Here is a 25,797-nt window from a genome sequence, read left to right on the forward strand (position 1 = left end):
CCTTGCCTCCAAAGATTCTGGGGTGCAGCCGTGAAATTTCTGAAAGTTCTCCAGGTGATTCTACCAAGTAACCAAGTCAAGAACTTTGACTTTAGGATGATAACCCAGGATTGATCCCTAGCCCAGAGAACACAACATGTTAGGATAAAGGAAGGAGCCTGTAAGGGAGAGCGGTGGCCCTTAAGAGAAAAGAAAGAGTTGTGTTTCAGCAGGTAAGGAAAGATCTGAGGAAGGAGAGGTGGAAGAGTCATTGCAGGGAAGAGACTAAATGTGTCCATTTACTGCTGTGCTGTCTAGACAACAGCCCCCACCCCAAGCTGTCTTAATTTAAAATCCATGCAAGTTATGCATCCTATTCTTTAATATATTTTAATATAAGTAATATTTAAAATGACTTACCATACAGAAAAAATAAAAATTCCAAATCTTACAAGCTAGCTCAAGAGATTATCTCCATATTCCAGGTTCTTATAACTTAAATTGCAAACAAACTGCAGCTGCTTCCAGCCTTATCTGTCCATACTGACTACTGGCTGTACACACTACACAATTCTGCAATTATCAACAATTTTAAATTAAAGAATAAGGCACAAATCCCCTGGTTAGATGAACAGGTTTTAGTGGGAATAGGTCAAACAAGTTTTCTCTAATACTTACCTTTGAAGAAGTACACATGATATCTACAACCCCAAGAGTATTCTTGTTTTATCCAGCCTCAGGGAATGTGTTCTTAAGTTAGGCAGTCTAACATGACAGACTGGTACCAGACAGGCAGTCTGCCATTGTGTCTTGATCACATCACCACCCAGCTAGGCCTACTTCTTTAGCCGGAAGTACCTCTGGGATGCCAGGGGCAGGAGGCAGTAAGAAGTGGAGGGAGAGGTCAAGCCCCCTGAGCAGTCCGTTGCTCCAGAGCAGTCCACTTTTGTTTAATATAATGGACTCTACTGTATTGGAGTTTGATTTCACATGAAAATAGGATTAAGAAAAGTTCGAAAACCACTGGGTTAGACAGACTCTAAGGTCTGGAAAGACGTTCAAATTCTATATATTTCAATCACAGTATCTCTGAGTATGTTTTTGGCAGTTTAAAGTCTCTGAGAAGGTTTAAAAAAACCAAAAACCCACAGCTAATTTCCTCAAAAATTGAAATGGAAATATAAATAGGTAATGCCTCAAAACTTTGCAAATGCAGGCTGCAGGCTGTACTGAAGAGAAAATAAAGGAATTGGAATAAAACGGCTGACACATCTTTTTCAAATGTCACATTTAATGTTTTCACCACTGTACTTCAAATCTACATTGTACAAAGTGACCAGTAAGTGTGCCACGGTAACTGACCAACCTCTGAGATTGTACCTTTCACACCAGTGTCTTCTTGGGCTCTTTTGATACTAAACACGTTTCTCATTCAAGTGAATTGAAATGCTTCAGTTGGGTTGATTCTCAGGAGCCTCGTAAAAAGAAAACAAAGATATTGCACCATCTTTGTTTAGTAATTCAATGTTTGTTTCTTTCACAGCAAATAATTACTTCATTGAAGTTAAAACTTCCAAACATAACTTATTAATAGTCTTCAAATTCAGCTCAGATCACTCAAGATGAAAATACTCTGCTAAATACAGATAACTTACAATAACTTTAACAGTTAATTGTCCATAACACACACCAAGGTTTTTTCCTAGACCAATTTTAAGACGATCCATTAGTATTCCTTGTACAGGTGAAAAACGATCTTCAATTTTCTTGTCTTTTTATTTTTAATATAAAAGTTGGAAGGGACATTCAAGTTTCAAGTCTCCACATTGAACTTAAAAAAAAAAAAATAGTCATCATCAGCATGTGGAGGTAAACAAGCCAAGTTGTATAACTCCAGGAGGTAGAGGCCTTCAATTTGTATTCATATATACATATGCACAGAAGAATTCAGTGTTCCAACAGAAAAAAAAATTTGTCAAAAAGTAATAAGTTATTTACTACTGTGACATTTCAAGACTCCCACAGCTTTGCCTAAGGACACAAACACATTTGACATAATTCCCTATGTGCCTTTTTTGTGGCTTAAAATTTTTTTAAAATTTGTTTTTATCTTTATTTTTTTTTACTGTCCAGTGCAGGAAAAGTCTCACAAAATTTCACAGACCTAAAATGTGCAAGCTAGTTCTCTCTCTATACAGCAATGTTGGGATTCTTTTGAAATTAGCCCAGAAATGAATTATTTACACACATGAAAGATGCATGCTTGGGGATTCTTTTATGTAAGAAAGAGCAGAAAAACTTCTAATAAAAATAGATTAAATATATATATATATATTTATACTGGGTAAGGAAAACAAAAGTTTAGTCTCTCCTAGTCACAAACTCATTCTCTCTACCCACAACATTGGATTTTAGACAGCACACATCACCGTCACGGCTCTAATGAGAAGCTAATTATAGGGCTTGATCATTAGGTGGCATGCCCCCCCTCCCCCACCCCCCAGGTGCAGCCACGATCAGCTCACGTGGCTCCATGATTGGTCGCAGGCAAGGTTTCTAGATTCTTTTGTTTTAGAAAACCCCAAATTTTCAGGAATGGCTCAAATATCAAAATGTATGACTGTCCTTTGTGTGTGTGTGTGAACAATCTCACTTCATATTTTTAAAAAAGAAAAAACAAAACAAACACAAAACCCCCAAACTCCCAAATTTGGTTCAATTCTCTTTTGTTCTGAGGTGAGCCATAACAGCTGCACTAAATTCATAAAACATGTGCAACTCTGGGTAAAATATTTTTTCTTCTAAAAGCACAACCACTTTACAAGATTAAAAGTCTAGTAACATTTCTAAATATTATTCCTATCATACAAGTAGTGGTTGTTAATTTAAAACTTCATTAGTAAAATTACAGTACAAGCATGATTAACCTCCAGAATTGCAAATCCCAGACTCCAGTGGAGAGCTACATAACATCTTCAGTAGTACATTATCTTCCACCGTCACTCCCACACCAGAGGAGATGGGGGCATCTCAGACGGCTGAGCAACAGTGGAACTGGAAGAGAACGGAGACACGGTGAGCTGGCTATAAGCACCACAAAGGGCAATTCACTGCTGCCTGCTCCCCACTTCCTCTAAAAAAAAAATAGGGTCAAGTCCATTCCTGGAGTTTTACTTCTTTTCACTTTTCTAACGGTGCATCTGTCCACCTCCAGAGGATATGGGGGTGAATAAGTGAGTCTGTGTAGAGTGTTTTCCATGGTGCCTACTTCATAATATGAATGGAAGCTATTATAAGTAATAATGCCTATAATCAATTGGGAAAATAACAATAAGGATACAGAATTATCCATTTAAAAGTAGCTTCTCAGAATAAGAATAAGGTTATTTTAAGTGGGGACCTATTTTGAATGAGCCTCATAAGCATTCTTTTATCAAGTTTTAATTGATAATCATTTAACACTTGTTATCCACAGATCTGTTTTGTCGTTATTTCACAGGCCTGTCTAATGTTGCCAACTAAGATTATAGACTCTAGGAGGTTGGTGTCACTCTGCTTCCTTGGGGCCCAGGATAATGAATAACTTGCACCTGAAAGGCATTAAAACACCTGACTGACTGGGTCACTGACTCTTAGGGAAAAATTTAAAACAGTAATTTAAAACCATAGAGATGTAAAAATGCAACTTCATTCCTTCTTTCTACAGAAGCATACATGGAAGGAATGAAAGATGACTTAAAAAATTCTTGACCTTGATTCAGTAAATTCGATCCCCTTCAACACTATATCCAGGCCACTTAAAAGGAGGAAGTGTGAGGGGAAGGGAAAGAGAAGCAAGGAGGAGCGGAAGAAGGAGTGGGAGAAGGGCAGGAAGAGTGTGGCCTCTCAGATCAAAGCCCCCTACACGCTGCCCTGTGATACCCCGGCCAGACCAGTGCACCTTTTTCCTTTGCCACCCGGCCTGATGTGAGCCTTTGTCAACAGAGGGCGCTAGAGGGGCGCTGCAAGGCCGCAGCATTAGGAAGCGGCTTTCCTCCAGGTTCCGGTGTGCCTTTTCTGTTTTTGGAGGGGCTTTGGTCTACCCAAACTTTCTCTGCTCCCAGCAGGCTCTCTGACACACCAGCTCAGCCCACCCCTTTTGAGAGTTTCTTCACCACCCTCAATGCTGTGTTCCTGTGGCAGCTAGCTGCTCTCCTAAGAGGTCCAAATCTTATTAGCCTGGGGTGGAGGGGTTTCCTCTGAGTTCTGTTTCTTTCTGTTCACTCTCCCTTGGTCCAGAGGGAGTGCTTGCTTTTCTGCATTTGCTACTTCGGACTCCTCTGCATCCTCTTCCATGCCTTTGAGTGATTAGCCATCTTTTCCCAGTTAATGCTTGTTATTAAATTTTCCCTGTCGTATGACTAGGTGGGTTTCTTTCTCCTGGTGGACCATGACTGATACAAGGAGTCAGGGAAAAGAAATGAAGGAGGAAAGGACAAACACAGAATGAGGCTTGCTAGGTTCTAGGAGGTTTATAGCTCTTGAGCCAATCAGACTGTTGGCTTCTCTTCTAAATAGGATATATCAGCAGTCCACCTATAACATATGCTTTTCTTGCTTGCAGTTATCATTAAGGTGGTGGGGATGGCAGTGGGAACCGAGGTGACCACGTCCAACTCCAGCACAGTGGCTGCTGCAGAAGGAAGATCCCCACACACTTGATCAGGCAGCATAATGGTCATCTGGGGAAAACTGCCAAGGCAACCACAGTGAGCTGAAGCGAGAGTGGAAACACACGTTCACATTTTACATGTGCTTTTGACTATAGCCAAAACTCATATAACAGGGACTTTCTGCTGGACCTTTTATTCATGTTATCTAATCTAAATAAAACAAGAAATATGCTAAATAACAAACTCACAGTGGCATCTTTTTAATTCTAATAAGGAAGTTAGAGTTACATACAGTTACCTAATAAAGCTCTTAAAAGCAGCAGACTGAGGGTTGATGCAGAGAGGCACTCTGTTTCCTTTCTGCTGTTCCAAAATGAACTGGTGAATGATTTCTGTGGAGAAAACAAACATCATACAGCCCATGCCAATGTGCAGGCCTGGGAGCAGTGGATTCTTGGGTTAACTCTAGTCAGCATCTGAATGGCGTTTCCTAGTGGTTTAGTTAAATCAAACACACACGTTGTCTCTCAGGCAGAATTCAGTGGAACTTTCCTGAAACCAAGACGACAGGTGCTGCTAAATGCAGGCCAACCCCCTCAAAGTGGCTTTACAGGGGCTGGAAATCCCACCCGTGGGAGGTGTAAAATAGTGTATAAATTTGAGAGTGCCTCTACTGGGTTGGCATTATAAATGAACTCTTCTAAACTGCTGGTAATTATTGCCTTTTTGAAAATCACTTAAAAAACTTGAGTTGGTATTTAGGTACATAGTTTCAGGCTGGTCACTTTGGGGACAATTCTTTTCTAAAATGTCCTACAGCAGACACTTAAAACCACTCAGAATTCTGGATGTCATTAACCTCCACCCAACAGGAGATCTTGTCAGGAAATTTTATGACTAGACTATCAGAAATCCCCTTCTTGTCATCATCTAAGGAATGATTCCCTCAGTGGCTGTTTATTCTTTTTGAAGCTTTGCATGTTATATGAAAAAGTCCAATATGTCTCATTCCATGCAATCACACTGAGTGAATACATATTAAATATATTGAGTCATAGTAAATCAGCTTTAAAAACAAGAACAAAATGTTCATTCCTCTGCCAGACCTTCCCTTGGATATAAAATCAATGTTTTTATAACACACATAGCTTTCTTGGCTTATATACTCTGGACAAACGGCTATATGCAAGTTTTTAAAAATAAACATACAAAGGAGCTTTGATCATCATCCAGACCTCAGTTTTCCATAGTCACATAACAGAAAATGTTATTATAGTCATCCCACCTGGCGGAAGGCCAAAAAACACTCACCTTTAACCTGTCGAACAGAACTGAGGTTCTTCTCAAAAGTGTCATCGAATTTGGGGTTGGTGACGGGCTCAAAGTCACTGGTATAAACTCTTCCAGTAGAGGTGGAAAAGCAACATTTACACATACACGTGTGATATCGTAGTCGCCCTTCATCTAGGTAGGGGTGGGCTAAGGCATCCTTAGCGGATATTCTTTTGGACTGAAATCAAATTGAGAGACCAGCACATCAACACCACAGATAAACAGAACTGCCCATACAGGGTCTGTCATGAGCCACAGTGGCTGCTTTACACAACTTACACTCAATTTACAGTACATCCTGCATAGAGGGGTGACTGCAGATGGTTGAGGGTAAGAGGATAATTGAATTTAGAGGCAGGTAATATAGCAGTAGAGGGAGTTTTTGACCTAAGACAAGAAGCTACTGTTATAAACCATCACACACAACCAGAAAGCACTTAGAAATGACTTTCTGCTAAAATCCTGAAAAGTTTCCTACCTTGAAATAGATGTGTGCAGGATCAAAAATGATAAATATCATGACTTTTAAATATGCAATGCTTTGGAAGGGGTACATTTACATTTTAAGTAACAGTTGTATTTTCTAAATATGTTTCAGCACTTAGAAGAGATGTGATCATGGTGGCAATTTTACAAAGCTGCTTGAACTTTTATCCTCCTGGGTACCAAATCAACTTGAGCAAAAGCCTGACTGAAAGCTGCTGGGGTTAGGCAGCAGCTAATAGCCTGCATGCCATGTTTTGATACCCATCCCAGTGTGAATATCAGCAGCCTGGGGTTTTCTGGCACTTCAGATCAGAATACTGAGTGTACCAGTTTCCAGTTACATACACCATAAACTTTCAAACTCGCTTCTCCACGAAAAAAGAATAAAGCTGTCCCTTATTGTAGCTCAGTGGATATGTCAGTACTACTGAGAGAAAGTGGATTTTAAGGGATTTAAGGATGACTCAGTAGTAGAGAGTAGAACACAAACTGACCCTTTGCCCTGCTTCCAGTCTGCCAGCACTTCACACGACACAATTAAGAAAGAGAAAACCATTTGCATTCAAACCCGAAATAACTGGATCCTCCAACTGATTCTGGTCCCTCAAATAATAGAACGTTAAATATTCCCCTAAACCTGGATTCCCTAGAAAAACACGTTATCTCTGAGTTTTTGCTATGCTATATTAAAAAGGCACGTCATGACCTTTTGGGGTACGGTAACAAGAGAAATCGGCTGTTGATCTACCAAGAAGAGTTGAATGTAAATCTTACAACCCAGTTTTGTTCCTTTTGCTGCGTGTTGTGTTTTGTTATTTGGTGACATAGCCTTTCTGAAGTCTGACACTAACATGCTTAGCAACTAAACCTTTTCTTTTTTCCTGAATGAGTCCAACTATTCCCAGAGGTTCCACTGGGATCAAGGTCTACTGTCAGAACCAAAAAATACAGGACAGGACACCTTGCCTGGGTCTGGATCCCTGAGTCCACAGCATCTCCAGCCAGTCTCAGGTGCGGGGTCCAGAGCTCTTTGGCTTTTGCCCATTATCTGGTTACTGGCCAAGTCTATTTCTGTTTCTGACTGAGCATGGTGATCGTGTCCAAGCTGGTGGCAGCAGTGATTAAATCTGGGTTTTATCATACAACCTTGCAGTCATTTCTGTCAGGGGCAGATGTCAGAAACTGGGTCCCTGTCAGCTGTGCACCGGCAGATGGAACCTGGTCTCACTGTTAGTCTTGCTTGTCTGGGGCTTCTGGTATCTCCTAGATTTCAGATGCACACCTGGAGAGATTCTGGTGTTCCCTAACTATGGACGGCACGCTCTGTCTGTCTGTCCTGTGCACTAGTACCAGGTTCGCTGACGTGTCTCACCTTACAAAAGAAAAGCCTTTGAGCAAAAGCAAATCAAATCCTAGCATGCAATGATCAATTTTCATTTCTCTAAACAAATTAAAGTCTCTTCGGGACTTCTAAGACAAAGTTAAAGAAAGGAGACTGTCACTGTGTAAGGGTATGAACACTGAAAAACTATCCTGTAAAACTGAAGTGAAAAAAAAATTCACAATTTCTCAGATTTAATAGTGATGTTCGTTTGAAGTATCTGATGTTGCGCAATTATGTCCTCTATGTCTTAATTACATCTTGTTTCTTGATCAATGTTTGTAATAGGTATGGATACTTGTTTTTATGCGATTCTGTTGCTTTATCAAAATTGGCTCTTCTAAGTTTTGAATAAGAGTGATAAAATTTTCCATTTTACAAATATAAATGGATGTACTTTGTATACTTCTGAGAGGAGTTAATACATCATATTATGAGATCTCTTAAAATCAAATGGAGCAAACTTCTATTGCAATTGGCTTTTAGAAACAATAATAACATGTTAAAGGCTATAAAAAGAAATGGAAAGATATAAAAATATTATTCTTCCTTATGAATGAAGTATTTTGCCTCTTTAGAAATTTTTTCTTGCTCAAGTTGTAACTCAAAAATTAAAAAAGCATTAATTGTGAGTTAAAATAATACTATTACTTAATTACTAGACCACAAAGTAAGCAAAATATTTCTCATAAACAACTTAAAAGTTTTCATAACTGTATACAAGATGACTCTTTGGACAAATCAGTATGAGTTAATAGTTAATAAAAATTTAAATACACCCACCTGTTTTCTTTCTGATTTTACTGTCATGTACAAATAATGCTAATACAATATTCTGGTTTCTATAAGTTTTAGGATTTTCCCGTCGTAAAAAGCCTAATCATTTTGAACTTTTTCCTACTGGAAAAATTATGTGTTCAACTAAATTAGATAAATGATAATAGGTAATGTATTTCTAAAATGAAATTTGTTTTTTGTATGCTAAAAATTCTAAAGACTTAATGAGTCAACTTAAAATTTAAACTCCTAATTCTTAGTTAACATTAAGACCTTACTAATATTGAGTTAATATGTGGTCTTTGGATATATGGGCAACATAATTTTAATATACCTAGGCTCTTAATTAATATATTATTTAGCAGCCATCAACAAACAGCTAAAAAAAAGATGGCAAATACCTTTGGGTTAAAGTACGTATTTAAAAAGCATAAAAGAATGTGTGATGAAGAAAGATGTGTATGTTAGAAAACAGATATGCTTTTGTTCATCAAGAGAAAAAAGTGAATAATTGTCTAAATTCCTAATAATTATTGTTGTACTTTTAAAATATTGCTTACAACTGTTTATTGTCTCTAGATAAATTAAGGTCTCTGGAGATTTGTTTAATGTCTTCACTATTTTGAGGTAACAGTTAATTACATCTTTTAAAGTTATTTATTGTACTCCATCCTTTTCAGTACTGTCGGTATTATTATAATAAAAGAACTAGTGCCCTTTCATCTTATCATCCCCCGGTTGTTTCTGCTTTTTCCTTGTATTTGCCTAAAGGCTCCTGCTACAAGATAAAGATCAGGAATAGAGTCTTCCATATGAACCATCACAAGGAGCTCCGTAAAGAAATGTTATCAGGCACTCCTGACTATTGTCTTTGGGGTACAAACTCATGGGTACAGCTGATTATCGTCACCACAGTTAGCCACGAGGAGCAGACATGAGGTAATAGACTGCTTAACCCAAGACCAACAAAGTAAGAATCAACTACTTCAGACTAAATGGATTAAATAAACTTATTTAATTATGGTTAATGTTCTATTTTAATGGCTTTTTAAAAAAAAAATCTCGTTTCTTTCTAATGTATCACTAACTCTCAAATTTAACAGGACAAAATCAGAATGAAACATTCTTTAAGCTAGATACGGAACTCTCATAACTACAAAGAAAAGAATCCTTAATAAATCAATCATAAACTAAGTTCAGTAAGACCCTGTCCTCCTTACTAGATAAATCAAACCTCCTTTTTGTAGATAAATCTAATTTGTAACTATGACCACACCACAAGTTTCATTTAATTAAGAGTGACAATCCCACTGTTGAAGAATAAGGACTACATTTCACATGCAGAACTGATATCTGAAAGGCCTCTGGGGAGATGAGCGTGGCATCCACTCTGTGGCTTAGGAAATTGGGCCCTAGAGCTGTAAAGACTACGAGCTCTCAGCAGGTCATAGTCATTAATAAATGTGGGATCTCAGAGAAAGAGGATACCTTACAGCTACAAGAACTGCAGGTAAAACCTAGGACAGGTGAATTACATGGTTCCTCATTCCTAATCTAAATAGAACTAATAAAGAGAGTAATATATGCTCAACACATAAAAGTAAATTTAACCTCAGGGCCTTTAGAAAATCCTCTATGGGTGGACAGAAATTACCTCTGAAACCTGAAATTCATGTGCCTCTAGTTTTGTTAACCATACAAACGGTCTTTATGTATTAATCAAAGTCTCCTGTGAAAGCTATACAGATAAACTTGCCAAATAAAACATCAAACTAATGACACTAAATCACCAGCTCACTCAGCAAGTTATGTGGCTGAAACTGTCCTTAATGGCATGAACTTGACCACAAGGAGGGGCTATGCCAAAGAACGGCCACTTTGTCTTGCTTGCTGATCACTAAGAACCTCACATACCAAAGGAAACAAACAAAAGGAAAACATCAAACAAAAAATCCACTTTGTACCACAAGATGTGACAGAAATAGCTTGATCATTCTGATTGGTTCTTGTTCAGCCACTCAATTGTGCCTGACTCTTTGCAACCACATGGACTGCAGCACGCCAGGCTTCCCTGTCCTTCACCATCTCCCAGAGTTTGCTCAAATTCATTCCCATTGAATTGGGGATGCTATCCAACCATCTCATCCTCTGTTGTCCCCATCTCCTCCTGCCTTCAATCTTTGCCAGCATCAGGGTCTTTTCCAATGAGTCAGTTCTTCGCATCAGGTGGCTAAAATATTGAGTTTCAGCATCAGTCCTTCAATAATTATTCAGGACTGATTTCCTTTAGGATTGACTGGTTGGATCTCCTTGTAGTTCAAGGGACCCTCAAGAGTCTTCTCCAACACCACGGATCAAAGGTATCAGTTCTTTGGTGTTCAGCCTTCTTTATGGACCAACTCTCACATCCATACATGACTACTGGAAAAACCATAGCTTTGACTAGACAGACCTTTGTTGGCAAAATGATGTCTCTGCTTTTTAGTACACTGTCCATGTTTGTCGTAGCTTTCCTTCCAAGGAGCAAGCATCTTTTAATTTCATGGCTCCTGTCACCATCTGCAGTGATTTTGGAGCCCAAGAAAATAAAAGTCTTTTACTGTTTCCAATGTTTCCCTGTGTATTTGCCATGAAGTGATGGGACCAGATGCCATGATCTTTGTTTTCTGAATGTTGAGTTTTAAGGCAGCTTTTTCACTCTCCTTCTTTTACCTTCATCAAGAGGTTCTTTTAGTTCCTCTTCACTTTTTGCTGTAAGGGTCATGTTATCTGCATATCTGAGGCTGTTGATATTTCTCCCAGCAATCTTGATTCCAGCTTGTGCTTCATCCAGTCCAGCATTTTGCATGATATACTCTGCATATAAATTAAATAAGCAGGGTGACAATATACAACCTTCCCAATTCCCAATTTGGAATCAGTCTGCTGTTCCATGTCCAGTTCTAACTGTTGCTTCTTGACCTGCATACAGGTTTCTCAGGAGGCAGTAAGGTGGTCTGGTATTCCTATTGCTTGAAGAATTCTCCAGTTTGTTGTGATCCACACAGTCAATGGCTTTAGCATAGTCAGTGAAGCAAAGTAGATGTTCTTTTGAATTCTCATGCTTTTCTATGATCCAACAGATGCTGGCAACTTGATCTCTGGTTCCTCTGCCTTTTCTAAATCCAGCTTGAACATCTGGAAGTTCTCGGTTCACATACTGTTGAAGCCTGGCTTGGAGGATTTTGAGCATGACCTTGCTAGCATTCTGGTCCCCCAAATAAAAGAACCCTGTTTCTACAGATCTGGACACTCTCTAACAAATCATTTTTATCCCTAATCTTTGTTCTAACCTTTGTGGATTTAATAATTAGTGAGAAAGTTGCTGTTTTCTCACTGTGAAAAAACCAGTGTAAACCTAATTGGTAATTTTTGGGTATTTTTTCCCTTTTAATATCTGTTATGTTTTGTATTTGGTGACTTCCATGTACTCTTGGCAAGTAAAATTTTTCTTTTCTAAATGCTTCCATTAAAAAAAATTTTCTTTGACAATAGTTATTGGCACAGATGTGATAAATACCCTTCAGATGAATGAATAAATGAAGAAATGAACTTTGCCTCAGAGGAGTCAAGTCTAGAAATGGCATTTAGAAAAGCCACCATTTGAAATGCTATGATAAACCTAGACAGTATATTAAAAAGCAGAGATACTACTTTGCCAACAAAGATCTGTCTAGTCAAAGCTATGGTTTTTCCAGTAGTCATATATGGACATGAAAGTTGGACCATAAAGAAAGCTGAGCGCCAAAGAATTGATGCTTTTGTTTTTTTCCCCCAATTATTTTTATTAGTTGGAGGCTAATCACTTTACAATATTGTAGTGGTTTTTGCCATACATTGACATGAATCAGCCATGGATTTACATGTGTCCCCATCCTGAACCCCCTCCCGCCTCCCTCCCCATCCCATCCCTCTGGGTCATCCCAGTGCACCAGCCCCGAGCACTTGTCTCATGCATCCAACCTGGACTGGTGACCTGTTTCACACTTGATAATATACATGTTTCAATGCTGTTCTCTCAGATCATCCCACCCTCGCCTTCTCCCATAGAGTCCAAAAGTCTGTTCTATACATCTGTGTCTTTTCTTCTGTCTTGCATATAGGGTTATTGTTACCATCTTTCTAAATTCCATATATATGTGTTAGTATACTGTATTGGTGTTTATCTTTCTGGCTTACTTCACTCTGTGAATTGATGCTTTTGAACTGTGGTGTTGGAGAAGACTCTTGAGAGTCCCCTGGGCTGCAAGCAGATCCAACCAGTCCATCCTAAAGGAAATCAGCCGTGAATACTCACTGGAAAGACTGATGCTGAAGCTGAAGCTCCAATACGTTGGCCTCTTGACGCAAAGAACTGACAAACTGGAAAAGACCCTGATGCTGGGAAAGATTGAAGGTAGGAGGAGAAGGGGATGACAGAGGATAAGATGATTGGATGGCATCACCTACTCAAAGGACATAAGTTTGAGCAAGCTCCAGGAGTTGGTGAAGGACAGGGAAGCCTGGCATCCTGTCCGTGGGGTTGCAAAGAACTGGATACAACTGAGCAACTGAACTGAAAACCTAGAGTAAACACTTCCTTATGCAATACAATGGGCAGACTTTTTTTCAAATAATGCTAAAAAATTTTCCCCTAATTTAGACTGGTGTCAAACTCCTTTTACAAATATTGAGATGAATAAGGATGATGCCCTTCCTTCTCTCTCTTCACCTAGTATTATGTGTTACTACTCGAACTTCTTTGTGATGGGGGAGCATGATAAACTTCAGCCCTCAGTTATATGAGTTATCTTTTAAAAAGTCATTATTTACATTGCCCATCTACTCAAAGCCAGGATGTTTTTCCTAGAACACGTTTTTAATTCATTAAAATAATATAAAAACAAACAGTACTTACTGGATCAAAGACCAACATCCTACAAAGGAGATGAACAGCTTCATGTGTAGCCTGGCTAGACAGGGTATAAAGCACAGGAAGAGATGGCTGCAAAAAAATAATTCAAATAAGTGAGTAAGTCTTTGTGTAAGTAGATGTGGGATACAGCCAATGTATGACAAGGTACGTATCCAGCTCTAAAGGTGTGCGCAGAGAAATCTCAACTCAAAGGAGGTTAGTATTCCACTCATTAACCAGTCTTCACAAGCAACAACTGACTTTCAGTGCATAATTTATATTGCATGATTACCCATTGAAGGTCGGAGCACAAAAGAGCCTATGAAAACTGAAAGGTAATCCTGCAAATATGAAACCCCTAATTAGCCTTATATTATACACACTTCGGCAAGGGAAGACCAAACATGCCGAGGGATGGGAGAAAAGATTTACAACCTTGGCCACTTGCAAGCAAAAACTGTGCAAATAAGCATGTGAACGATGTCTTATGTCAACGTTACCATAAAGTTGCTAAAACGCTGAAGGAGCTTTAGCGTTTTACTCAGGAGATTACAGAGTCTTCTAAGAAAGTATGACACTGCTTTTGTAGGTTCCAGCCGTACTGCCTTTAGCACTGATTACTCAGGCAATAATTGTCTTTTGTATTAATCAGGGGCAGGCATATCCACACACCTGCATCTAACCCTTTTGCACTGAGGCAAGGGAGATGATTCTAATGAGCCTAGAAGCCACAGAGCTTATAAAGCCGTTACTTTGCTGCTTGGCAGATGAATGGTGTCACTGCTCTGTCTCTCACTCAGGTGACACTGAAAGGTCCCCTTGTATCTTGATCACAGCCTTAGAATTCTGCTATGATAACTACTAGCATCAAGTATTCTATGTATCTGCCTCCTTCCAACAGTTAAGTTGTATAGGAAAATCCAGCAAGAACAAGACGACACTTCAGAATCATCAGGGGGTAATTATTCACCTTACAAATGTTTTCTTTAGGATCATGAGTTAACAGGAGATAAAAGGAAATGGGAGTTCTACTTCACTAACTAGATCAACACGTCTGAATCTCAGTTCCCTAAAATGAGGAGGTTGGACTAAACAATCTCTGAAGTTTAGTTCTAACTGTACAATACTTGATAGGATCACTACAGATAAAAAGGACTATGCTCACAGAACTCATAGAAAGTTGGCATTTAGATATGTGTAGACCAGTTCACTACTCCTTGGTGCATTTACCAAGGAGTAAATATCTAAGTCTATGGCAGCTCTAAAATTATTTGTATTAGTCAAGATGAGGGGGGGTGGTGGAGAGTGTGGGAAAGAGGTTTTAACTTATGATTTAACTTACACATATTTTCTGTAAGAATTTTTTTATTGTGTAAAATGAAGTCATTTGATATTCTTGAAATATTCTGATTCTTGGTTTAACTGAATAGTTGTCCTCTTTTTCACTGATTTGTGTTGGTTGGCAGCCAAATTCCACCCAGTTTCTACTGACCAAAATGTCTCCCCTTAAGCAGTTCTTTCCCTTCCACTCTCAGAGTGAATCTACCCCTCATTCCATTTTTGTGGTGGAGGCAGGTTATAGCTTAAGGAAGGGAATACTAATACTAATCCTGGAATAAGTACTAGAAGATGTAGCTTCAAATTCTAACTCTGCCATCACTAGACTCAGGTAAGTGACTTACTTTTTGGCTCTCATCCATTAGACTACACCAGTACAGACCTGCCTACCTACCAACATCGCTGCTAATCCTGACATCCACAAAGTGCCAGGTCCTGGGCTAGATGCTGAGACAACAAAGATGATTAACACCTCTCTGGTTAAGAAAAACATAAGAACAAGCAGTTCCAGAGGTCACTGAATAGAGGATCTAAGACAAATTAGAAGGCAAAATTTATGACCGGAGGACAAATGGATATGGGATGGAGAATTTGTGAAAATCACGAGTGGATGTTTAAGGCTACCTGAAATATCACAAATTCACCCTCCCCCCAATATTATTCTTCTTTATAGAAGTACACTCCAACAAATACACTAAAAATAATCCTAAGTTTCATTTCAGCCTTAACAGTCATTTGATATACTTTCTCCTTTTCTGTGTTTTTATATGCATGTTAAAAAGAGGCCCAGAGAAAAAGAAGTCAGTTCAGCCATGCCAGTACCTCTCCCAAACGATAACTATCAATAATTTAGCATTGGCTCCACAGGAAAGATGCAATACTACAAATGCTGCATTTCTTTCTTTTTTTGCTGCACGCTGTGGAGCCAATGCTAAGAAGTTTATATTTCTCATCATGTGCAACAGAATCAATTTGAATAAGAGAAAAAATAAGTTTAGCTGTTGCTGTTCAATTGCTTCAGTCATGTCCGACTCTTTGCAACCCCATGGAGTGGAGCCAGACAGGCTCCTCTGTCCATGGGATTCTCCAGGTAAGAATACTGGAGTGGGTTGCCATGCCCTGCACTACAGGATCTTCTCGACCTGCGTCTCCTGCATTGTGGGTGGACTCTTTACTGCTGAACCATGAGGAAGCCCAGAATGCTTAGAAACATGCCTTAAACATCTCCTTTGGAAAAAAGTTTCTGCCAATTCCCCCAATACTCACACACATTACTTTTCTCCCTCTAAAATATATGGGTCCATTTTATACGGGTCCATTTTCTGTTGTTCAAGTCTGTAAGTCACTCAGGCCATGTAGGAGTGAGCGGGTGTCATGCTGAGTCACGAGGACAGGAAGGGTTATGAAGAGGGCTCCAGTGATGACTGAGTAATTGCCAGTAAAATGAAGCAAGGATGAGCCTCTGGCTTGAGCGAGAGGCCCTAGGTGATCGATGCCACAGTTATCAAGAGACTTCCGAGTGTGGTCACCACAGCAGAGTCAGCCAGGCTGTGCAAGGCCTGCTGGAGACTCCTGACAGTCTTTACCTGGCAGCAGAGAAGCTGCGCTCAGTCGGCAGCATGAACTGAGCTGCACCGTGCGCAGTGCACTATGGTGAGCACTTTGGGGTTATACAAAAGAAACCCCCATCTGAAAAATAAGAAGTGTGAGCTGCGTGAACTCTCGAGAGTACTCTCATTCTCTTAACTGGAAGATAAAGTCCCTGACAGGAGCTAGAACTATTTTTGCCTCAGTGAAAATATTTTACTTATTTCTGACACAATTAGCTGAGAACAATCTGAGGAAAAACGAAGCTCTAAACCTTATGAGATGACCAAAGGGACTAAGGGCTGGTAGGAGACTTCTCAATCCTGTCAACACGGCAGAACCTCAACAAGTATCTGCCTTAATAGACTCCTGGGCCATGGCAGCTAAGATTCCCTTCATCCGAGATCCTGAGTTGTAGTTCAGTTCAGTTCAGTTGCATCCGACTCTTTGTGACCCCATGGACTGCAGCATGCCAGGCCACCCTGTCCATCACCAACTCCTGGAGCCTACTCAAACTCACGTCAAGAGTTGTAGAAAAGAGACAATGCATAGAAAATGCCAGTGTTTTTGTCTGCCCATTATTTCCTGACCTTAAGGGACCCAACTCCTTTTCTCACTCTCAGATCAAGTGATTCAACTGGGGCTTGATTTCAGTCTCCCAACTGCAAAGATGGGCAGAGGGCTAGGCCAATCAAATGATGTATTCTCCTGAGCACCACCACCGCTTCTAGGATGATGTACATAGTTAAAACAGGTTGGGAACAGTCAACGGGTCAATGGGCGGCTAACCTAACACACCCTCCCAATCCTTTTATCCCTCATCTACCCTTAATAACTGGGATAGAAAAGACACTTTTTTTTTTTTTTTAAGCCTTTCTTGCCTTCTGGGAGGCCACATGCCATACAGTTCTGGACAGTAACACATAAGCAGAGGTTTGCTAGGCAGGCTTCTGGGAAAACGTTTGCTTTCCTGAGAAAAGGAAGAGATACTGCTAGTGCTTCCTCTTTGCTCCGTTTTCTTGCTTTGAATACGGATATGATTTGTGGACAAGCTAACGTCATTTTGTGACTATGAGGCAATAGGCAAGAGAGTATGAAGTCACATGCTAAAGGTGAAAAAAGAAAGAAAAAAACTAGATCCTCGATGACATAATTGAGCTGCAATGCCATCACCAATCTGCCTACCTCTGGGACTTTTTGATATGAGGAAAAAATAAACTTCTATTTCTTTAAATCATTATAAGCAAGGTTTTTGGGATTTCCCTAAAGCTCAGATGGTAAGGAATCTGCCTGCAGTGCAGAAGACTCAGGTTCATTCCCTGGGTCAGGAAGATCCCCTGGAGAAGAAAATGGCAACCCACTCCAGTATTCTTGCCTGGAGAAATCCATAGACAGAGGAGCCTAGCAGGTTACAGTCTATAGGGTCGCAAAGAGTTGGACATGACTAAGTGACTAACACACAAGCAAGGTTTTCTATTCCTCATGACCAAGTACATTCCTAACAGAACCAGAGACCCTCCAAATATTTTTATTAATCTATCTGGGAAAGCTCTTTCCTGAAGGATTGATATGCTAATAGAATGTAGGCCTAGATTATTGGCTCCATTTTGGCCAACTCACAGGGGAAAGCCTGTCTGAAAATGAAGCCAAAATACAGGAAAACAGAACAGAAGAGAGGCAGATTCCTGGTATGAAATATCATTTGACTACTTGAATCCAACAGAGCCCAAAGTCAGTGGTAGCTCAAGATTTTTCAGTTATATGAGCCCTAAATTACATATCCTTTTTGACTTCAGTCAGCTTTAACTGAGTTTCAGTGGAAAGAATCCTGACTGATAAACCACCTGGAAGGATGTATATTAATCAACCAACATAAGTATATTAATTTGAGGCAGTAATCTGTGACTTTAAGAAGATAGCCAATGAGGTTTTCCTTCTGTATATGTGTATTTTTTAAAAAATCCCAACAAACAATAGTATATATTTCTGTTTGTACAAATATATGTAAAGGCACAGAAAAATGTCTGGAAAGATATTCTCAAATTAATCCAGAGGAGACTAGGATGATGTAGGGGAGCTGAGAATGACTAACTCTGTACAATTTTTACTTTACATGTACCCATATTTACTTGCAAATATACAAACAAAATTTTTAAAAAATCTGCTTTGAAGGTATATATGCCAGGTATTGATAAACTAGTTTAATACCCCTGATACTGGCCAGTAAATTGAACGTAACAGATCTCGTTACATCTTTCTTTTAATACAGAACCTTCCTCTAGGTTGAGACTGTGCTCTTCTAAGGGAGTTAGCGCCCCCATCATTTCAGAAAGATGTAACCAGCAGGGGGCTACTTAAAACACGAGGACCTACATTTCTAGTAGTAAATCTACAATGACTAGCTTGGGCTAGTTTTAGAAGATAACACGTTTTATCCACTGCCTTTTTCACCTGTGAAAATGGAAGCTCCAGATTCACACCAGAATCATAGACAGGGAACGCTAAAGTAAAGGCAATGCCTTGATCAAATGTCCGGCAGGTAATCTGAGGCCTGCCAAACTCCATCTGTCACTTGGTCTATCAGTTACGTCAACCAGATCTTCTAACGATCAATCAGATCATCTCAATGCCCATTATAAAAGAAAGCAGGCAAAGTCTAGGGAAGAGTTGCTGAGGCTCCCTGGTCAGGCCTTCTCCCCTCTGTCTCGGTTTGTTGTTCCTAGGAAAAGTATTCCCCTTACTCACTCTTCACATCATTAAGCTGTTTTGTCCAAAGAAGATTAGGAAAGTGCTTCTAAAAAATGCTGTTAGATCAACAGGGTGGAAATAATAACCATCTCATCTTTCTCAGCAGTGACTTGGCTGGTTGCAAGTAATATTGATCAGTGCAAATCTGGCAATCTCTCTTCATACTTCTTTTCTAACAACATTCACATCTGATTCTGTGTTAGTGGCAAGAGTGCAATAGAAACAGCTTCACATTCCTGGCTGGAATAAGAGATACCGGATATTTTGGCTCAGTACATGATAAACAACAGCTTGATACACATATACCAGGTTATGATACTGAGGTCAAGGCTCCACCCCTGGTAACTTGTCCCCAACATGGCAAAAACCAGGAGACCAAAACCAGAGGTCATTTACTAGCAAAGGTGCTACAAAAATACTTTCTCCTGCAGCACTGGGAATTACTATATCCTATTGGGTTTGACAAATATTTTAACATTTTACCTATGGCCATGACATAAAAAAATTAATAAAACCTACATGTAATGTTTTTGTTTAAACATTCTCGTCTCGTTATTCTGTGGGAGGGAAACTGCCCAAACAGGTGGTGACCAAATATAGGACCCCTCTGTCTCCTCTCACCTGTTTATGAGGACCCCTGAGTATGTGTGCCTTAGCGCCTTCACAAGCCGTCCTCATTGCTTCCAGTGATGGTGTGCCCAAGAGATCTGTGATCAAATCCAACTACGAACAAACAGGAAATACAGATGGTTAGTAAGCTCATGGAAACAACCTTTCATTACTCTTATGTCATAGCCTGAGAGATGAGGACCAAATATGGAGGGGAGCAGAAAACTTAGGAAAGTTCCAGATTAACTGGTAGGAGCCTCTATTTTCACTTTCTGGACTATTTAAAAAAAAAACAACAAAAAAACAGAAAAATGTTCGGTTGGGATTTATATGACAGAAATAAAGAGAACAGTTTTGGCCACCATGGTATCCCAAGGTGACAGTAATTTATGAGTCTGTATGTGCCTGCTGTGTGTCTTCACACCACACATAATCTTTTACACTGGTGAAAAACTGTGGTGCCCAGAAAACTGTGACACTGTGTAAGGCCACGTCTAGCTAGCTGGGCACAATAAAAGAGACCAAAAAAACAGTCTTCTCACAAACAAGCCCTTGTAGATAGCAAACTGCCTTAACAATTTTCTGTAAGTGCTATGATTATTCTAACCCAATTAGTAATGACATCTCATTCTAATTCTTCCAGAATGGAAAATTCTTACATAGAGAAAACTTCTTCTCCTAGGTCTGGGATTTCCAAATATAAAGCACTATTTCCTGCACTTAACTAAACCACGGGGTGGCCCTCAGTATCACTGCCCTCCAGGATAATGGAGTTTCTCAAGTGGCTTGTTTTGCATAGAATTAAACATCTCTGTGCAAAAGCTTTCTGGGAAAAGTGACTTGGCAATACTTTTGGACCTCTAATAAACACAAAAGGAAATGAGCAGTTCATGAAAACAACTGGAAATATTGAGAAAGTTGTCTAAAATGGGTCAGAGATCCAGGCCTCCCTGAGGGCTCAGTGGTAAAGAATCCGCCTGCTAATGCATGAGACACAGGTTTTATCCCTGATTCGGGAAGATCCCACACTCCTTGAAACACCTAAGTCTGTGTGCCACAACTGTTGAGTCTGTGCTCTAGAGCCCGGGTTCTGCAACAAGAGAAGCCACCGCAAAGAGAAGTCCTTGCTCGCCACAACTAGAAAAAAAGTCCATGCAGCAATGAAGACCCAGTACAGCCAAAAATAAATTATTAAAATGGCTCAGATCTATGGATAAGAAACGTTTTAGTGAAGTCTGCTGATACTACAGCACATAGGACATTTATTTCTCAAAGAGAAAATGCTACAGCAAATATCTATTAATACTTCCATTTGTAAGTTAGACTGTTTTCATTATAGATTTTGATTTCTCACTCCAAAATACAATGGTGACTGATAGATGTGAGTTCTCCTTTAGTGGCTACATCAGACTGAAAAACTCAAGACCGATGTTATTTCTCTAGAAAATGAGATATTTGAACCCCGTTCTGGTTGCTTCACATTTCCCTTTGTACATTCTTTTCAGCACTGGGTCTTCCTTGCTGTGCACGGGTTTTCTCCAGCTGTGGAGAGTGGGGGCTACGCCCCAGTCGTGGTGCTCAGGCTTCTCTTGTTGCAGAGCACAGGCTCCAGGTGCATGGGCTTCAGTAGTTGCAGCTCTTGGGTTCTAGACTGTGGGCTCGGTAGTTGTGGCGCATGAGTTTTTGTTGCTCCGAGGCATGTGGAATCTTCCTGATCAGTGATCAAACCCGTGTCTCCTGCATTAGCAGATGGATTCTTACCCTCCGTACCACCAGGGAGTCCCTACTTAAGCTCTTCTGTATGGCAGCTTATGTCCATATGTGACACGTCGTCTTATAGGTAAGGCTGTTAAACTCTCCTTTCTAAAGAAATTGAGTAATAAAGTGGATATTATCAACAGTACCCAACATTAGATTTATATATATGATAATTTTTTAATCACCAAGATCAATTTTAAAAGATGTAGACTTAAACAAAAATGACTGGATGTATAGCAGGGAAATAAATTTAAATGTTGATCAGAGCATATACAGTTTCTAATTTATCAGTTAACAATTCTTGGTAGATAGAGCATAAAGGAGATGGTTTCATTTTTTCTCATGTGCATGAATTATTTACAAAGATACACAGTAGGTAGGGTCATCTTTTCAAATGTGATCAGTCAAATCTTAACACTCTCTTGCTAAAAAACAGACAGCTTTCCATCACACTTTGGACAGAATAAAACCCGAAGTCCTTATCAGGTCGCCAAGGTCAGACAGGCCCTTTTTCTGTGACCTCGTCTCCTACACACTCTTCCTTAATCATGCCATCACTCCAGCACACCCACACCTGTTCCTGCCTCAGAGGGTTCTATTATGCTGGTTGTCCCTTTGGTCCCAGGTGTGCTCCTGGTGCTGCCTCCATCCAGGCACCTTCTGGCTGTCCCTTTGCCTGGAATATTTGTTCCTGGTATCTTGCTCCCTCATTTCACTGGAGTCTCTCCTCAAATGTTACTCCCTCAGATGGTTTTTTAGCACTGCTCTGGCTCCATCATCCCTTTCTATCCCTAACCTGGTTTAATTCTTTTTGGTAGTATTTATCATTACTTGGGATTATATTTATTTTCTTTAAAAAGATATTTGTTTGAACACATCAGGTCTTAGTTTGTATCATCCGGGATCTTTCACTGCGGTGCACAGGCTCTCTAGTTGTGGCTCATGAGCTCAGCAGGCTTACATGCTCTGAGGCATGTGGATCCCAGTTCCCCAGGCAGGGATCAAATCCACATCCCTTGCACCGGAAGTGCAGAGCCTTAACCATTAGACCATGAGGGAAGCCCCCCAACTTATTTATTTTCTGTCTCACATGAAAGTTTCAGAAAGCTTCATTTACAGCTGTATCCCTCCTACCCTGGCACACTGCCACCACCACCACCATAATTGCTAACGTTTACTGAGTGCTTACCAGACTCCAGGCCTTAGTTTTGGCTCTACTACTTCATTTATTCTGCACAACAATCCTCAGTTTAACTTGCCCAGGATTTGACCGACAGCAAATGGCAGAGTAGGATTTGAATCCACCAACTGGACTGTACAGCCTGACACACCATTGTTACATTCTTCTCATGCAAACAAGATTGTTAAAATTTTTACGAATAAAAAATACTTAAGAATTAGACCAAAGAAAATGTGGGTAGTAACGAATTAGTTTATAAAGGCAGACAGTTAAAGTATCACAAATGGTTTCCAACATTTTAATCAGCTTCTGATATTCTCTGCCATATTTAAATAATTTAGTCCAATATAGGTTGGAAAGGGTTCTAAATGTTCGTATTTAAAGAAGTCAACACTCAAATTTATATTCTAAGCACAAAGTGTAAGTACATTAAGTCACCAAATACATTTTCGAGTCAGATCCATTCAGTTAGAAAGAACAGAGGCTCTCAAACCACTGAAGATTACACCTGTGCAAACTGTTACAGCGGAGTCTGCTTGCCATGCATCAGTGCATGTAATAAAGTCAACATTCACTCTTAATAGGCTCGTAAGCTGCAAAATCAATCTCTCTGTAATCTTCATAACTTTCTGAATTTTAAGTGAACTTGAATTTGCTAAAAGCAATTTAGACAGTACAATGAATAAGCCCAAGATGTGCACAAGATGGTTTTTCCTTTAAATCTGTAATAGAATTGAAAGTTCCTAAAGCCTAAAGTGAAATCATACCTGCTGAATGGGACTCTGTGCCTGAAACAGTATTCTTCGTCCTAGTAGTTCTGCAAAGATACATCCGACAGACCAGATGTCAATAGCATTGCTGTAATGACGGCTGCCCATCAGGATTTCTGGAGCCCGATAATACTGAGTAACAACTTCCTGAGTCATGTGACGGGATTCATCTAATTCTTCCACTCTGGCCAATCCAAAATCACAAATCTAAACAGAATAGATTATCAAAATGTTGTCAAATAGACACATATATTTACAAGTGGAATAGTAGAACAAAATAATAAAAAACTAAAATCTTGATAGACCTCTGAACTTTGCGAAGTTTTCAGTGATACAGGTGGAGTACATTTGTGTCAGTATATAATTTGATATTATTTGGATGAGAGGGAATAAAGTCTCAAACTTCCATATTTCTATACAGAATTATTGTAAAGACAAGCTTTTCACCTTTCATTTGTTTTTAATTGGTAACTAATGAAACAAATAAAAAGCAACTGAATGTATACTTTTCGGTTCAATGAAGAAACCAAGCTAATTTATTTTCAAGGCTGCTTATGGAGGAAGATAGTATAAGGGAAAAAAAAGACCTCCTGAGTTAACTATGTTCACTATCTTTTTGTTTGTTTTTAGCCGCACTGCATGGCTTGTGGGATCTTTGCTTCCTGATCAGAGATGAACCCCAGGCCTTGGCAATGAAGCCATCAAGTCCCAGCCACTTAGACCACCAAGGAATTCCCATATGTTCACTATCTTTATGGAATATACACAGTAAAATTTCTTCAAAACTATGGGCTTCAACCAGAGTCCTGCTGAATCCTGAGGTACTTCAGGAGTTCCATGAACATTTTACCTAAATTTCACATGAATCTATAAATATTTAAAATACTAATTCACATTCCAATGTGTGAATATGTCAAAAAGTAGCACACTGTAGAATATCAATGCTAACAGGTCCCTTCATTTCTTCATGCCATAAATATTCAATTAATTGAATGTCTATTATATTTTAGGCAGTATGCTAGAACTTGGGAGACATTATGGTAAATGAGAAAGACTGGCTGATTTACCTACAAACCTAGGAATAAATCTTTTCTTGCTCTTTCTGTTTATTTTATGTCATTAATTTATTTATCTTTGGCTGCGCTGGGTCTTTGTTGCAGCACACAGGCTTTTTTTCCTCTAGTTGCGGAGAGTGGGGGTTACTCTCCGGCTGTAGCGTGCAGGTTTCTCACTGCAGTGGCCTCTCTTGCCGCCGAGCACAGGCTCTAGTTAATGGCACGTGGGCTTGGTTCCCCTGCAGCACGTGGTATCTTAGTTCCGGGACCAGGGATCGAAGACATGCCTGCGTTGGCAGGCAGATTCTTAACCACTGGACCACCAGGGAAGTCTTCCCTTTCTGTTTAAGTGAAAAGTTTTTGGAGGCTGCGAGGTGAGCTGTTAGTAAATGGCAGCAGTGCCACCACCAGCAAATTCTGCTTATTTTCAGGAATTGAGATTTTCTTGATACTGGGCAACCAAAACAGAAACTGGGAGCACTGAGGAAGAGATAAGAGAGGAATGACCATCTAAGTTCCAGTGTTCTCATTGATTAAGTCTGAGTCAATATTATTAATATAACTGACAAAATAATACTTATCTGCCTTCTAAGTTGAGGTCCTACCATAATATTTTATTTGAAAAAAGGGTCTCATAGCTTAAAAAAGCATTGGAAAACTACTGTTTTAAAGAAAACATATTTTAGCCCTAATTTTTGGCAATCTTCTCTTTTTATCTTGAATCTACCATGTCTGGTCACATCAAATGAATGCATGTCTGTATGTGGGGACAAATCAGTATGAAACCAACATCTTTAAAACTTAAAATGAATGTACATTTTCAGACCACACAGAAAAACTATACCAAAAAGGAAAACAGGCATATGTTGTTTATCAAATCCTCCCAAAGATCTGTGTTCAAATAACACATAATATTTTAAAACTCTATTACTTGACCAAAAATTTTTAGGCTATCTTTTAAAACAAACAAAAAACCCACTAAAAATCCACTTTATTTCTCTGGTATTAAAAAACAAAACAAAACAGAAGACCACCTTACCCAACAGAAAATGTTTTCTCTTACAAAGCAAGCCTTTTGTTAAAAAAAAAAAAAAAAAAAAAAAAAGATCTGGATTCATTTTTTGGCAATTTATCTGGAAGACAGGCTAAATCCAAAGAAAGAGGCTTATATGATCAGATAACCAAAAAGATATTGCAATTTCCAGCAAAATT

At 39.4% G+C, this 25,797-nt stretch overlaps 1 protein-coding gene across 1 annotated transcript in view; it reads right to left on the reverse strand.

Annotated features, from left to right (window-relative positions):
* Positions 1-1,252: 1,252 nt before the first annotated feature.
* The window catches only part of NLK (nemo like kinase), a 123,490-nt gene continuing 98,945 nt past the window's right edge, over positions 1,253-25,797 (reverse strand). The window contains exons 6-11 of the mRNA XM_065909059.1: positions 23,528-23,737; positions 19,835-19,936; positions 13,544-13,630; positions 5,943-6,141; positions 4,930-5,023; positions 1,253-3,033 (exon numbers count right to left, since the gene is read on the reverse strand). Of these exons, the coding sequence (XP_065765131.1) occupies positions 2,979-3,033; positions 4,930-5,023; positions 5,943-6,141; positions 13,544-13,630; positions 19,835-19,936; positions 23,528-23,737 (747 nt within the window). The 3' untranslated portion in view covers positions 1,253-2,978. The remainder of the gene's footprint in view (positions 3,034-4,929; positions 5,024-5,942; positions 6,142-13,543; positions 13,631-19,834; positions 19,937-23,527; positions 23,738-25,797) is intronic.

Source organism: Muntiacus reevesi, chromosome 18 (genome assembly GCF_963930625.1).
Source record: "Muntiacus reevesi chromosome 18, mMunRee1.1, whole genome shotgun sequence".
NCBI classification, from domain to species: domain Eukaryota; kingdom Metazoa; phylum Chordata; class Mammalia; order Artiodactyla; family Cervidae; genus Muntiacus; species Muntiacus reevesi.